Source organism: Muscardinus avellanarius (genome assembly GCF_963383645.1).
Source record: "Muscardinus avellanarius genome assembly, chromosome: 10".
Classification (NCBI taxonomy): Eukaryota; Metazoa; Chordata; class Mammalia; order Rodentia; family Gliridae; genus Muscardinus; species Muscardinus avellanarius.
Window position 1 is genome coordinate 89,026,168 of NC_137796.1, and position 16,368 is coordinate 89,042,535.

At 46.9% G+C, this 16,368-nt stretch overlaps 1 protein-coding gene across 1 annotated transcript; it reads left to right on the forward strand.

Moving 5' to 3' along the window:
- Window positions 1–11,512: 11,512 nt before the first annotated feature.
- LOC308268010 (cardiotrophin-2) lies at window positions 11,513–16,368 on the forward strand (the record flags this gene model as incomplete). The annotated part of the gene is made up of 2 exons (XM_080703006.1): window positions 11,513–11,641; window positions 15,910–16,368. Exons 1-2 carry the CDS (start codon window positions 11,606–11,608, stop codon window positions 16,366–16,368), a joined length of 495 nt encoding a protein of 164 aa, XP_080559132.1. The 5' UTR covers window positions 11,513–11,605.

Sequence of the window (16,368 nt, forward strand, 5' to 3'; positions counted from 1 at the left end):
GGGCCTGTGAGGAGGGAATTGTTCTTCTGTTTCCAGACAAGGGAACAAACCAAGGCTCAGAGAGGCTAAATAATTTAGCCAGCCATCGGTGAATGAAGGCAGGACTTGACCCCAAGCTTGCTCCCTTTAAAACTACTGATATCAGCTTCTGGTGGGACCATCAGAGGTGAAGACAGGCGGCCTGCAGCAGGTGGGCCAGGACAGGGTGTAGAGCTGTTGACCTCTGTCAAGACAGCCGCCTTGGACAAACGGAGCTGGGCCTGGGGTGGGGACTGAGTCCTCCAGCTGGAAGGGCCCCTGGGGGTCCAGAGAGAGACAGCAAGGCCCTGAGAGGCACAGGCAGTGGTGAGGCGAGGTGGGGTGGGGTGAGGCCCAGCCCCACGTACACCTCCACCTGTGAATAGCACAGATCGAGTGTCTGCCCCTGCCCCCTCCCCCCCACCAGGGCCCAGCCCACGGCTCAGTGCACCCGCTCAATGAGCCTGCTCTAATCCCCTGACATCAGCGCCTCCCAGCACAGGTCCTGCCTGCCAGCCTGGCAGCCCCCAACTCACGGCCATCTTTACCCCCAACCTCCGCCCTCCTGCTCACATTTAGAGTGGGGACACCACACCTCCAGCCCCAGGCTGGGGACAGGGCCTAGGATCGGCCCTGGCTATGCAGTGTGACTCCAGGTAAGTAGGCACCCTTTCTGGGCCTTAGGCTTCTTAGTTGACCCCCCTCTGCTCCCACCTGGTTCCTAGCTAATTACATCCACATCAACACCTTTGGGCTTCTTCTCAGCCCCTTGTCACTTTAGGAAATAATCATTTTCATTGAACCACATGTTTACTATTGGTCTAGGAGGGTCTTCACTTACCTATTTATTTATTTATTTGTATTAGGGATTAACCTAGGGGAGTTCCACCTCTGAGCTATACCCCTAGCCTTTTTATTTTTTTGTTTTAAAATATGGTCTTAGGCCAAGGGTGGTGGCGCACGCTTGTAATCCCCGCACTTGGAAGGCTGAGACAGGAGGATCTTACAGGTTCGAAGCCAGCCTCAGCTATTTAGTGAGGCTTTCAGCAACTTAGTGAGACCGTTTCCAAAAAATATATTAAAAAGGTCTGGGAGTATAGCCCGGAGGTAGAAAGCCTCTGGGTTCCACCCCCAGTACCACCCACAAATAAATAAGTAAGTAAATAAATAAATAAAATAAAATATGGTCTTAGCCGGGCACACTTGTAATCCCAGCCTTCGGTAGACTGAGACCTGAGGATCGTGTTTTTTTTTGGTTTTTTTTTTTTTTTTTTTTGGTGGTACTGGGGTTCCTGGAAGCCCTTCTACCTCCGGGCTACACTCCCAGGCCTATTTTATATTTTTTGAAACAGGGTCTCTTACGCCAGCGCGGCTGGCTTCGAACCTGCACGATCCTGATCCTCCTGTCTCTGCCTCCCAAGCGCAGGGATTACAAACTTGCGCCACCACGCCCGGCTGAGGATTGTTTTTTGGACAGCCTCACCTACTTAGTGAGGCCCTCTGCAACCTAGTGAGACCCTATTTCAAAATAAAGAGTAAAAAATAGGGCAGGGGGTGTAGCTTGGAGGTCAAATGCCCCTGCGTCCCATCCCCACGCCCAAGAAAAATTTAAAAATAAATAAAATATTCCGGGCGTGGTGGCGCACACTTGTAATCCCCGCGCTTGGGAGGCAGAGACAGGAGGATTGCACAGGTTCAAAGCCAGCTGCGGGCGCTGGCTTAGGAGACCCTGTTTCCAAATAAAAATGTAAAAATAGGTCTGGGAGTGTAGCCCGGAGGTAGAAGGGCTTCCAGGAACCCCAGTACCACCACCAAAATATAAATAAATAAATAAATAAATAAATAAATAAATAAATAAATAAAATATGGTTTTATTAGATTGCTGAGAGTATGTATTACTGAGGCTTGGTCTTCAACCTGGGATCCTCCGGTCTCAGCCTCTCAAGTACTGGGATCACAGGTGTGTGCCACCACACTCAGCTCATCTTACTTTTGTGTGTGTGTGTGTGTGTGTGTGTGTGTGGTACTGGGAAGTGAACCCAGGGGCATTCATTCTACCTTTGAGCTATGTCCCCAACCCTATTTTTTATTCTTTTATTTTGAAACAGGGTCTCACTGAGTTGCAAAGGGCCTCACTAAGTAGCTAAGGCTGTCTGTGAACTGCGATCCTACTGTCTCAGCCTCCCAAATGCTGGGATTACAAGTGTGTGTGCCACCATGCCCGGCTAGTCTTTTCTTTATTTTTCTTTTTTTGTGGGTCTGGGGATGGAACCCAGGGGCATTCGATCCCCGAGCTATACCCCTTGCCCTTTTTATAATTCTTTCTTTCTTTCTTTCTTTCTTTCTTTCTTTCTTTCTTTCTTTCTTTCTTTCTTTCTTTCTTTCTTTCTTTCCGGGTCTGGGAATGGAACCCAGGGGAATTCGACCCCCAAGCTATATCCCTGCCCTATTTTTTATTCTTTATATTGAAACAGGATCTCACTAAGTTGCAGAGGGCCTCACTGAGTAGCTGAGGCTGGGTACAAACCGCGATCCTCCGGTCTCATCATCCTGAAAGCTGGGATTACAAGTGTGTGCCACCACGCCCGGCTGTGTTTTCATTTTTGAAACAGGGTCTCACTGACTTGCCGAGGACCTTGCCAAGTAGCTGAGGCTGTCCGCGAACCGTAATCCTCCAGTTTCAGCCTCCAGAATGCTGGGATTACAGGTGTGCGCCACCATGTAGGGCTCTCATCTAACTTTTGATTTACCCCATGCCATGTAGAACAGATGCTATTATGTCTGTTGAGTAAATGTATGACCCCTCTTTCTCCATGACACCTCCCAACCAGGGACGTAGGGTGGACCAACATTCTCATCCCCTGGATGGAGGTAGGGTGGGACTCAGCTGATCACGCTTTGACTCTGAGAACTGCAAGCTCCTGGGGAGGAGGGCCACAGCCGTGAGTGTCCTGGGTGCTGTGCCTGCGCTGAGGGACAAGATCTCCATCTATCAGAGGCTAAGACATGGTGGGTCCAGGACTCCTGCTCCCTGCTGCATGAGTGAGCACGAGCTGTGTGCTTCGTGTGTGTGTGTGTCAGTGCAGGTTCCTCCGACTGGGCCTCCAGGTGTACTGTATGTGTCTACATGTCCACGTGTGCTCATCTGTCTGGACTCTGGGCCTGGCCTGATGGAACACACATGTATGCAGGTCTACTGGTATCAGCTCCATGAGAACAGGGATTTTTGTGTATCTTGATTTTTGAGTATCTGTTCCCGGCACCTAGAATAGGGCTGGCACTCAGCAGGGTCTAGTGAATGAATGAATGAGAGTGTGCATGAAAAGGTCTGCACGTGCCCACGGGCCATCACCTGTGTGCATGCACCTGTGTCCAAGGCTGCACCTGGGTTTGGTGATGGTGCTCCCACACCCCCTCCTGTTCCTTCTCCAAACTCCTTGAGAGCCAGGGCCCAATGCCTGGGTCCCCGTGGGCGGAGCAGGGGGCCGCCTCCTCAGGGGAAACTGGATCCCAGGACGTGCGGAACCGCAGGGAGCAGGGCGGCCCCTTTGTCCCCCATAATCTCCTCCCCGCCCTTACCCCCTCCAAACCACTGGGGTTTAAGGTCAGTTGGGGGGGGCTAAAGAGGTCCAGGGAGTCACCTCAGTGTTTCTCTCCCTGCCTGTTCTGTGCCCTGGGGGGGGCTTCTGTCCCCTAAGTTCCAGCCCACTTGACTTGAAATAGATGTCCCTGCCAAAACTCCCCATGCTGTCCCTTGGCCAGGTCGACCTCATTCTTTGCCAGGACCCTGTCCACCGCCCGCCCCCCTCCAGGGCGTGACTCCTTCCCTCCCTCCTGGGCGGCTCCAGGGTTCAGTCCCAGGTATAAAGCCACCAGAGGGACGGCAGGACAGGTGCCCTGGAAAGACCCAGAGACGGCAGAGAGGAAGGAGCCCAGGAGAGAGCATGAGCTGTCCACTGGGTGAGTGAGGGGACAGGGCCTGGAGACTGAGGCCGAGGGGAGGGGCCTGCTCAGGCCGGTCACTACTGCTCTCACTCCCGAGCCTGGCGACTTTGCACTTGCTGGAAACGCCAAGTTCTTAGGTATAGAAGGCTTCGTGCATCAGTCATTCATCAAATATTTACTGAGTGCCCCTTATATACTAGGTATATTGATCTCCTTGGAGGATTGGTGCCACTGGTATCTGCCCCTGGAGGTTACCAACATCTGACCTTGCTCAAGTCTCATTTAAACTGGTGTGATATTTGCATATAGCCTACACACCTCCTCCTCCTTCTTTTCTTCTCCTCCTCCTCCTCCTCCTCCTCCTCCTCCTCCTCCTCCTCCTTCTTCTTCTTCTTCTTCTTCTTCTTCTTCTTCTTTTTGTACTAGGGATTGAAGCCAGGGGCATTCTACCTATGAGCTATACCCACAAGCCCTTTTTTTCTTGTCTTGAAACAGGGTCTTGGTAGGTTGCTAAGGTCTTGATAGGTCTTGCTACATTGCTAAGGCTGTCCTTGAACTTGCAATCTTGTTGTCTCAGCCACTCAAGTACCGGGATTACAGGCCTGCACCACCACACTTGGCTTCTCATATTCTTTATTTTATTTATTCTTTTTTTTTTTTTTTTTTTTTTTGCAGTACTAGGAATGGAACCCAGGGACATTCTACCTCCAAGCTATACTCCAGCCATATTTTTTATTCTTTATTTTGAGACAGAGTCTCACTGAGTTGCAAAGGGCCTCACTAAATAGCTGAGGCTGTCTGTGAACTGCGATCCTCCTGTCTCAGCCTCCCAAATGCTGGGATTACAAGCATGCGCCACCACGCCCAGCTATTCCCAAATACGTTAAATCATCACTAGATTACTTATAACACCTGATGCAATGTAAATGCTATGTCAGTAGTTGTTACATTGTTTAGGGAATAGTGACAAGAGGAAAAGAGGTTGCGCATGTTCAGGACAGATGCAATTTTCCATAAGCAGTTGTTTGACTGTGTGTCTGCAGATCCTGCAGGCTCAGAATCCACAGATGGATTGGGAAGACTGACCATGCTATCCTAAGCATTTGAAAAACAGCTGTGAACAGAGAGACAAAAACTCATGGGCTAGCCGGGCGTGGTGGCCCACGCTTGTAATCCCAGCATTCGGGAGGCTGAGACTGGAGGATCAAGGTTCGCAGACAACCTCAGCTACTTAGTGAGCCCTTTGCAACTTAGTGAAATCCTGTTTCAAAATAAAGAATAAAAAGTAGGGCAGGGGTGTAGCTCAGAGGTCAAATGCCCCTAGGTTCCATGGTCTGATGGTGATATTGTTGTTGTCATTTGTTTATATTTTGTTTTTGGTCCTGGGGATTGAATCCTGGGACATTCTACCTCTGAGCTACACCTCAGCTCTATTTTATTTTTTATTTTGAAACCAGAAACTAGGCTTTTGCTAAGTTGCTGAGGCTGTTCTCAAACCTGAGATCCTCCTGCTTCAGCCTCCTAAATGCTGGAATTATAGACATGCTATCACACGTTGTCCTCTATTTTGTTGGGTAAAAACATAATACTTGCAATAGATAAGAAAACTGTAATGGCAGGGTGGGAGAAGGTGAGCTCATCTAAGTTTGTTGAGGGGATGAATGAATTAATGGATGAACAATGGAAAGGCCTTCACTTCTGTCTTCTCTTAATTGGCTCTCTACTTCTGGGGACTCAGAGCGTAGAAAGAGGAACTAAGCTGGGTGTGGTGGCTCACACCTCTAATTCTAGTACTTTGGGAGGCTGCTACAGGATAATCTCAAGTTTGAGGTCAGCCACAGCAAATAGTAAGACTCTCATCAACCTAGTGAGACCCTGTTTTAAAATAAAAATTAGCCAGGCGTGGTGGCACACACTTGTAAATCCATTATTTGGGAAGCTAAGGCTTGAGGATCCCGGTTCTGGGACAGCCTCAGCTACTTAGTGAGGCCCTCTGCAATTAGTGAGACCCTGGGTTCCATCCCCAGTATCACAAAATAAATAAAAATTAAAAATAGGGCCAGGGAACTGGGAGTGGTGGCGCACGCTTGTAATCCCTGCGCTTGGGAGGCTGAAACAGGAGGATCGCACGGGTTTGAAGCCAGCCTCCACTACTTAGTGAGGCTCTCAGCAACTTAGTGAGACCCTGTTTCCAAATAAAATATAAAAAAAGGTCTGGGAGCATAGCCCGGAGGTAGAAAGCCTCTGGGTTCTACCCCCAGTACCACCAAAAAAAGAAAAAAAGAAAGAAAATAAGAAAATAAAGAATAAAAAATAGGACTGTGGGTGTAGCTTGGAGGTCAAATGTTCCTGGGTTCAATCCCCAGTACTGCAAAAAAAAAAAAAAATAAAAATTTTAAAAAATAAAAATTAGGGTTGGGGATGTAGCTCAAAAGTAGAATGCCCCTTGATTCAATTCCTAGTGCCATAAAAAATAAAAAGAAGCCAGGTGTGGGCTAAGACAGGAAGTTCGCAGCCAGCCTCAGCTACTGCAACTTAGTGAGACCCTGTTTCAAAATAAAGAATAAAATAGTGCTGGGGTGTAGCTCAGAGGTAGAATGCCTCTGGATTCAATCCCCAGTACTCAAAAGAAAGAAAGAAGGAAAGAAAGACAGAAAGAAAGAAAGAAAAGAAAAGAAAAGAAAAAGAACAATAACAACTCCTCCTACTACTAAAGTGCCTCTCATCTCCTGAACCTCCTAGCTAGAGATGGTGACAGGTAACTCCCCTCCTCACTGAGCCTCATGCTCTTGGTAGGAGCATAAATAGGACCAGGCCTTTGAGAGGACGATTCAGCAGCATGTTATTACAACTGAAATGCTCTTCATCCCAGCACTTGGGAGGCTGAGACAGGAGATTGCAGAGGACAGCCTCAGCAACTTTTTTTCCCCCATATTTTACTTTATTTATATGTGGAACATATTGAAAATGGTGTACATTTAGATTGTGCTTCGTGCCCTCTCTCCCCCCATTCCCCTTCTCCCTCCCAATAAAGAGTGTCCAGGTTAACCATGCTATATTTATACTATTACACATATTCTAATGTAGCTCCTCCAGTGAACAACCTCAGCCTTCTTCCTCCCCTATCCTTCCATTCAAGCTTTGCTGAGGTTTCCCCTCCATCATCTGGAGTCCCTCTGGTATCACCACTACTCCCGAGCTTGGGCATATTAGAGAAAACATATGTCCCTTCTCTCTGTGCTTGACTAATCTCACTTAACGTAATGTTCTCCAGTTCCTTCCATCTTCTTGCATATGCTATTATTTTATTCTTTATAGCTGAATAGAATTCCATTGTGTGTATTTCCCATAATTTTGCAATCCATTCATCTGTTGATGGAGACCTAGGTTGGTTCCATATTTTGGCTATTATGAACTGTGTTGCTATGAACATAGGTATGCATATGTTGCTGTAGTTCTAGGATTTCAACCCCTTTGGAAAGATACCCAGGAGTGGTAGAGCTGGATCATATGGTGGATCTATTCCCAGTTTTCTAAGGAATCTCTACACTGATCTCCATAGTGGCTGAACTAGTTTGCACTCCCACCAACAGTGTAAAAGAGTTCCTCTTTTCCCACATCCTTGACAGCATTTGTTGTTTGACTTCTTTATGCTTGCCACTCTGATTGTGGTTAGATGGAATCTCAGCGTAGTTTTGATTTGCATCTCCCTGATGGCTAGTGATGTTGAACATCTTTTCATGTATCTATTGGCCATTTGAATCTCTTCTTTTGTGAAGTGTCTGTTCAGCTCAGTTGCCCATTTCTTGATTGGGTTGCTTGTTTTGCTAGTGTAGAGTATTTTGAGCTCTTTGTATATTCTGAATATTAGCCCCCTATCAGAGTGGTCAGCCTCAGCAACTTAATGAGTTTCTCAGCAACCTAGAGAGATCCTGTTTCAAAACAAAAGCATAAAGCCGGGCGTGGTGGCGCATGCTTATAATCCCAGCATTTGGGAAGCTGAGACCTGAGGATCGCGGTTCTCAGACAGCCTCAGCTACTTAGTGAGGTCCTCTGCAACTCAGTGAGACCTGGTTTCAAAATAAAGAATAAAAAATAGGGCAGGGGGTGTAGCCCGGAGGTCAAATGCCCCTGGGTTCCATCCCTAGACCCGCAAAAAAATAAAAATAAAAAATAAAAATAAAGCATAAAACAGGCTGGGAAGCTGGGCGTGGTGGCTCATGCTTGTAATCCCCGGGCTTGAGAGGCTGAGACAGGAGGATCGCACAAGTTCAAAGCCAGCCTCAGCTACTTAGTGAGGCTCTCAGCAACTTAGTGAGACCCTGTTTCCAAATAAAATAGAAAATAGGTTGGAGAGTATAGCCCGGAGGTAGAAAGCCTCTATGTTCTACCCCCAGTACCACCAAAAAAAAAAAAATAAATAAAAAAATAAAAAAAAATAAATAAATAAATAAATAAATAAAACAGACTGGGAGTGTAGTGTGGTGGTAGAAGCTCCTGGGTTCAATCTCCAGTACCACAAAAAGGAGGGAGGAAGGGAGGGAGGGAGGAAGGAAGGGAGGGAGAGAAAGAGCAAACCCAAAGAGCCAGATGTCATTTCAGTACTTGGGAGTCTGAGACAGGAAGACTGTAGATTTGAGGCCAGCCTCAGCCAGCAATTTAGCAAGACTCTCAACAACTTAGCGAGTTGCTGTTTCTTTTCTTTCTTCCTTTCTTTCTTTTTCTTTTTCTTTTTTTTTGAGGGGAGTACTGGAGGTGGACAGATGCCTCTCTAGCTCCGGGCTATACCCCCAGCCCTGTTTTATTTGGAAACAGAATCTTGCTAATTTGCTGAGGCTGGCTGCAAACCTGTGATCCTCCTATGATGCCTTCCAGGTACTAGTATTACAGGCATGCACTGCCATCCCCGGCTTGTGCTATTTATTGTAGTACTGATGACTGAGCCCAGGGGCATTCTGCCTCTGAGTTATACCTCAAGCCCCATTTTACCCCATTTTATTTTTATTTTTGAAACAGGGTCTCACTCGGCTATAAGAGTTTCTGTACTTGCTGAGGCTGTCCTTGAACTTGTGATTGTCTTTTCTTGGCCTCCCAAGTAACTGGGATTATAGGCATGCGCCACCACATCTGGTTTGCACTTCTTTTTAGATTAAAATTAGAATGATAAACCAGGCATTGTATCACACACCTATAATTTCAGTGCATGGGAGATTGAGACTGGAAGATCTTAGGTTCAAAGACAGCTTCAGCAAGGTAGCAAGACACTCAGCAACTTTGTGAGACTTTCAGCAACTTGCAAGACCTTGTTGTAAAATAATAAAAATAGAAAATGGGCTGGGGGTGCAGCTCAGAGGTAGATTGTCCCTCGGTTCAATCCCCAGGACCCCCCACAAGACTAGAATGAGCTGGGCATGTGGTGCTCACTGGTAACCCCAGAACCTGGGAGCCTGAGACCAAATGGTCACAGGTTTTTGTCTAGTCTTAGAGACTTAGTGAGACCCTGTTTCAAAGTTAAAAAAAAATAAAATAGGGTTGGGGTGTAGCTCAGAGGTAGAATGCCCCTGGGTTCAATCTCCAGTACCAAAAATATTTTTATAAAGTATTCCATTTATTTATATTTATTTATTTATTTATTTATTGCAGTACTAGGGCTTTAATTTTTTTTTTTTTTTTTTTTTTTGTGGTCCTGGGGTTCCTGGAAGCCCTTCTACCTCCGGGATACACTCCCACGGGTTACACTCCCAGACCTATTTTTTACTTTTTTATGTGGAAACAGGGTCTCTTAAGCCAGCGAGGCTGGGCGATCCTGTCTCCGCCTCCCAAGAGCGGGGATTACAAGTGTGCGCCACCACGCCCGACTGACATTTTTTAAATTTTTTACTAAAGAATACTAAATTGTCTAAGTAGCTGAAGCTGGCAGCAAACCTGTGATCCTTCAGGTTCAGCCTCCCAAGTACTGTAGTACTGTGATTATAAGTGTGCACCACCACGCCCAGCCACCAGTATTCCATATTTTACGAGAGAGAGAGAGAGAGAGAGAGAGAGAGAGAGAGAGAGAGAGAGAGAGAGAGAAGAGAAGAAGGGAGGGAGGGAGGGAGGAGAGAGGAGAGGGAGAGAGAGAGAGAGAGAGAGAGAGAGAGAGAGAGAGAGAGAGAGAGAGAGAGAGAGAATCCTAGCATTTGGGAGGCTGAGACAGGAGGATCTCAGTTGGTGGACAGCTTCAGCTACTTAGGCCCTTTGCAACACAGTGAGATTCTGTTTCAAAATAAAGAATAGCCATGTGTGTTGGCGTACACTTACAATCCCAGCATTTTGGGAGGGGGGGGATTGGAGGATCAAGGTTCACTGACAGCCTCAGCTACTTAGTGAGGCACTTTGCAACTCAGTGAAACCCTGTTTCAAATAGAGAATAAAGCTGGGTGTGGTGGCATTTGGGAGGTGGAGACCCGAGGATGAGGGTCGTGGTTCAAGGACAGCCTCAGCTACTTAGTGAGGCCCTTCAGCACAAGCTTGTAATCCCAGCACTTGGGAAGCTGAGATTGGAGGATCAGGATCACACAGGCTCGAAGCCAGCCTAAGTGAGGCTCTCAGCAATTTAGTGAGACCTTGTTTCCAAATAAAGTATAAAAAATGTCTGGGAGTATAGCCTGGAGATAGAAAAGCCCCTGGGTTCCTCCCTCAGTACATAAATAAATAAATAAATAAACTAACTAAAAAAAATAGGATCAGGGGCATAGCTTGGAGGTAGTATGCCCCTGAGTTCCATCCCCATTACCACACACACAAGAAAACAGAATAAAAATAAATAGGGCTGGGGTGTATCTCAGAGGTACAATGCCCCTGGGTTCTATCCCCAGTACTGCAAAAAAAATAATAATAATTAAAGAAAGAATGAATGAAAGAAAGAAAGGGAGGGAGGGAGGAAGGAAGGAAGGAAGGAAGGAAGGAAGGAAGGAAGGAAAAGAAGCGAAGCCGGGCATGGTGGCACACACTTGTAATCACAGCATTTGGGAGGCTGAGACAGGAGGATTGCAGTTCATGGACAGCCTCAGCTCCTTAGTGAGGCCTTTTATAGCTCAGTGAGACCCTGTTTCAAAATAAACTGTAAAAAATAGGGTTGGGGATGTTGCTCAGAGGTAGAATGCCCTGGGTTCCATCCCCAGTACCGCAAAATAAATAAATAAAGTAATAAATAAGTAAAATAATAAATAAATAAATAAGATGGGTTTGAGGGTGTAGCTCGGAGGTAGAATTCCCTTGGGTTCAACCTCTAGTACAAAAAAAAAGAAAAAAAAGCATGGGAGGAAGTCCAGAGTTGAATACTGAGCAAATATCCTAGGGAATATGTCACGTAGGAAGCTGAATGTGTGGGTCTGGAGAGGAGGGACAGTCAAGTGGAATTCTGAGCTGGAAATAATCTACCTGTATGGCGACTATGCACAGCCTGGCTTGGATATACAGCTGGTAGGCAAGGAGGGCTGCACCTGTCAGGGACCTGGTTGTGCAGGGTCAGGGTGCTGACTTCTCATTTCCTCTGCCAGCCCCTCTCTGCCTGCTCAGCCTGCTGCTGCCACCCCTCAACCTGGCGGCCCCCATCTCCCCAGCCGAGCCCATCAGCCAGGCCTACAGCCTCGCCCTCTACATGCAGAAGAACACATCAACGCTGCTGCAGACATATGTGAGTGGTGGACACTGCCCTGGGCAGGGAAAGCGGAGGAGCAGACCCTTGCGTGGGCCCCAGGGGACAACGCCTCTGTAATCTAGGGGGACAACCACTGATGGCTGGGTGACCTGTGGCAAGTCACCCCTCCTTGCTTGGTCCCAGCTTCCTCATCTGCAAAATGGGTGATAAACAAGGTATGGTGGTGAATGCCTGGAATCCCAGTACTTGAGAGGCTGAGATAGGAGGACCACAGGTTCAAAACATAGCCTCAGCAAGTAGTGACACTATCATCAACCCTGCAAGACCTTCTTTCTTTTCTTTTTTCTTTTTTTTTTTTTTGGTGGTACTAGGGTTTGTACCCAGAGACAGGTTACCTCCAAGCTACACAGCCCTATTTTATTTTGAAACAGGGTCTTGCTAGGTTGATGAGAGTCTCACTACTTGCTAAGGCTGTCCTTGATCCTCTTTTCTCAGCTTCTCAAGTAGAATGCCCCTGGGCTCAATCCTCAGTACTGCAAAAAAAAAAATAATAATAATAATAAATAATAAAATAAAATAAAATAAAATAAAAATAGGGCTGGGAAGCCAGGTGTGGTGGCTCACGCTTGTAATCCCAGGATTGTCTGCAGATAACCTCAGCTACTTAGTAAGGCCCTTTGCAACTCAGTGAGACTGTTTCAAAATAAAGAATAAAAAATAGGGCTGAGGGTGTTTCTTGGAGGTGGAATGCCCCTGGGTTCCATCACCAGTACCACACACACACACCACACATACACACACACACACCCAAAAAAAAAAAAAAAAAGCTGGGAGCCAGACATGGTGGTGCAGGTTTGTAATTCCAGTACTTAGGAGGCTGAGCTAGGATTGCAGGTTCATGGCCAGTCTTGGCTACTTAGTGAGGCCCTCTGCAACTCAGTGAGCTCCTATTTCAAAATAAAAAATAAAAAATAGGGCTGAGGGTGTTTCTTGGAGGTGGAATGCCCCTGGGTTCCATCACCAGTACCACACTCACACACCACACATACACACACACACACCAAAAAAAAAAAAAAAAAAAAGCTGGGAGCCAGACATGGTGGTGCAGGTTTGTAATTCCAGTACTTAGGAGGCTGAGCTAGGATTGCAGGTTCATGGCCAGTCTTGGCTACTTAGTGAGGCCCTCTGCAACTCAGTGAGCTCCTATTTCAAAATAAAAAATAAAAAATAGGGCTGGAGGTATAGCTCAGAGGTAGAATGCCTCTGGATTCAATCTCCAGTTCCTGAAAAAACAAACAAACAAAAAAAGAACTAGGGCTGGGGGTGTAGATTGGAGGTAGAATGCCTATGGATTCAATCCCAGTACCAAAAAATAAAAAATAAAATAAAAAAGAGGAAAAGCTTTACGTAGTCACGGCGATTTCTGCAACCATCTTGTGTGCTCACTTGAGCCCCAAGCCAGGCCTGGTACTTAGCTCCCAGTATCTCATGGACTCCTCAAACCATTCTGGGAGGTAAATTAGAACCCATTATACAGATGAGGAAACTGAGTCTTGCAGGGGGTGAATAATTTGCTCAAGGGCACAGAGCTAATATCTGGCAATGCCAGGGTCCGAACCAGATCTGGGACTTGATGCTACAACCCTGCACCCTACAGCCCCACCCACTGCACAGAACTGGCAGCCTGCCTGCCAGGCCTGACCTGCAGTTGTCTTTCACTTGACCCATGTGGTGCTCCTTCCCATTTAGAATCTGAATACCTGTCTAAAACAGAGGGATCCTGTTGGCCCAAACTCCCGCCGCTCAGCTTGGTCCTGCCTTCTTCCCAAGTTACATGATCCCCAAGGCCCTAGAGCACCAGGGTTTGTAACCTCCAGGCCCTTGGGAAGTTCCATCACCTAAGTCCTAGTCCCATTTCTGCCACTGTTCCCTGGATAGTCTGGGCACTCTGAGCTTCTGTTTCTTCACCTATAAAATGGGGAAGTGGGACTAAATTATCAACTAATTACCAGAGCTATCAGCATGAATTAAGATTCTTTCAATGGAGCCGGGTGTGGTGGCGCATGCTTGCAATCCCAGCATTCCCTCCAGTGGCTGAGACTGGAGGATCGCGGTTCGTGGACATCCTCAGCTACTTAGTGAGGCCCTCCGCAACTTAGTGAGACCCTGTTTCAAAATAAAGAATAAAAAATAGGGCAGGGGGTGTAGCTCGAAGGTTGAATGCCCCTGGGTTCCATCCCCAGACCGGCAAAAAAAAAAAAAAAAGATTCTTTTAATGTGGCACAGACCTCTATTCCTAGTGCTTGGGAGACTGAGACAGGAAGATCACAGGTTTGAGGCCAGCCTCATCAATTTAATGAGATTTTCAGGAACTTAGATTCTCTGGGTTTTGTTTTGTGGAAGTGGAAATTTGAGAGAGAAGGCTCTCAACTAAATCTGTTGGCTACTAAATATGTTGGCCATGATGGTGCATGCTTATAATGCCAGTACTTAGTGAGACCCTGTTTCAAAATAAGAAATCAAAAATAGAAGTGTAGCTCAGAAGTAGACTGCCCTTGGGTTCAAGCCTCTGTACCCCCAATATGTATGTATGTATGTATGTATGTATGTATGTAAATTAAAAATATAAGTCAGACATGGTGGTACATACCTGTAATCCTAGTGCTTGGGAAACTGAGGCAGGAGAATCCCAGGCTGGAGGCCAGCCTCAGCAACTTAATAAGGCTTTCAGCAACCTTGTGAGACTCTGTTTCAAAATAAAATAAAATAAGGCTGGAGGTGTAGCTCAGAGGTAGAATGTCCCTGGATTCAATCCCTACTGCCACCACCAAAATAAATAAATAAATAAATAAATAAATAAATAAATAAATAAATAAATAAATAATTTGAGCACGGTGGCACATGCCTGTAATCCCAGTACTTGGGAGGCTGAAATAGAAGGATCACAGGCTTAAGGACAGCCTCAGCAAGTAGTGAGACTCTCATCAACCTAGTGAGACCTTGTTTCAAAATAAAAATTAAAGCCGGGCATGATGGCGCATGCTTGTAATCCCCTCACTTGGGAGGCTGAGACAGGAGGATTGCACAGGTTTGAAGCCAGCCTCAGCTACTTAGTGAGGCTCTCAGCAACTTAGTGAGACCCTGTTTCCAAAGAAAATATAAAATAGGTCTGGGAGTATAGCCCGGAGGTAGAAAGCCTCTGGGTTCCACCCCCAGTACCACTAAAAAAAAAAAAAAAAAAAAAAATATATATATATATATATATATATATATATATATATATATATGATGTCTGGAGCCGGCCATGGTGGCACATGCTTGTAATCCCAGCATTTGGGAGGCTGAGACCAGAGGATCGCAGTTTGCAGGCAGCCTCAGCTACTTAGTGAGGCCCTCTGCAACTCAGTGAGACCCGGTTTCAAAATAAAGAATAAAAAATGGGGCAGGGGGTGTAGCTCAGAGGTCAAATGCCCCAGGGTTCTATCCCCAGACCGGCAAAAAAAAAAAAAAAAAAAATTAGGTCTGGGAGTGTAGCCTGGAGATAGAAGGGTTTCCAGGAACCCCAGTACCAAAAAATAAAATAAAATAAAAATTAAAAGTGGGGTGTGGTGGCACACACTTGCAATCCTAGCATTTGGGAGGCTGAAACAGGAGGATTGCAGTTCAAAGCCAGCCTCAGTTACTTAGTGAGGCCCTTTGCAACTCAGTGACACTCTGTTTCAAAATAAAGAATAAAAAAATAGGGCTGGGGTGTATTCATAAGAGTCACCCCTCCATGCCAGTTTGGTATGGAGCTGTACCTATCCTCTGTATTTCTATCTTTCAATAAACTTCTTTAAATCTTCAAAAAAAAAAAAAATAGGGCTGGGGGTATAGCTCAGAGGTAGAATGCCCCAGGTTTCCATCTTCAGTACTGCAAAAAAAAAAAAAAAAAAAAAAACCCAAAAAACTAACATACATACACACACACACATCAGTGTTCATTGATGTTTATATATTACCAGCTCATGACAGCTTTTCAGGCCCTTATTGTCTGTCAGTGCTGTGCTAAGTGCTGTATAGATGCTATTTCCTCTCATCACACGGCGACACGGGAGCTATGGGAGCCCGCCATTCCATGTCTCACCTCTAGTACATGGAGGATGACAAACTGGAGCTAACAGAGGTCCTGCGCTATGCTAGGACATTGCATGAACTTCCTGAAGGGTGGCAAAGGGAAGACACCAGTCTCGGATGGCAGGTGTGACATCAACCCCAGTCAGCCCTCAGGTCCCCTTACTTCTGTCCGTCTGTCCCTCCTGCAGCTCCAGTACCAGGGCAGCCCGTTCAGTGACCCTGGCTTCGCAGCCCCGGAGCTGCAGCTCAGCAGCCTGCCTCCCGCTGCGGTCCCCTTCAAGACGTGGCATGCCCTGGACGATGGGGAGCGACTGAGCCGGGCCCAGGGCGCCTTCCAGGCCTTGACCCAGCACCTCCAGCTCGTGGGGGATGACCAGAGCGACCTGAACCCTGGCAGTCCCATCCTCCTGGCCCAGCTTGGAGCTGCGAGACTCAGAGCCCAAGGGCTGCTGGGCAACATGGCTGCCATCATGACTGCCCTGGGGCTGCCAGTTCCCCCAGAAGAGGACACGCTCGGGCTCGTCCCCTTTGGGGCCTCCGCCTTTGAGAGGAAATGCCGAGGCTACGTAGTGACCCGGGAATATGGCCACTGGACTGACCGGGCTGTGAGGGATTTGGCTCTGCTCAAGGCCAAATACCCAGCATAG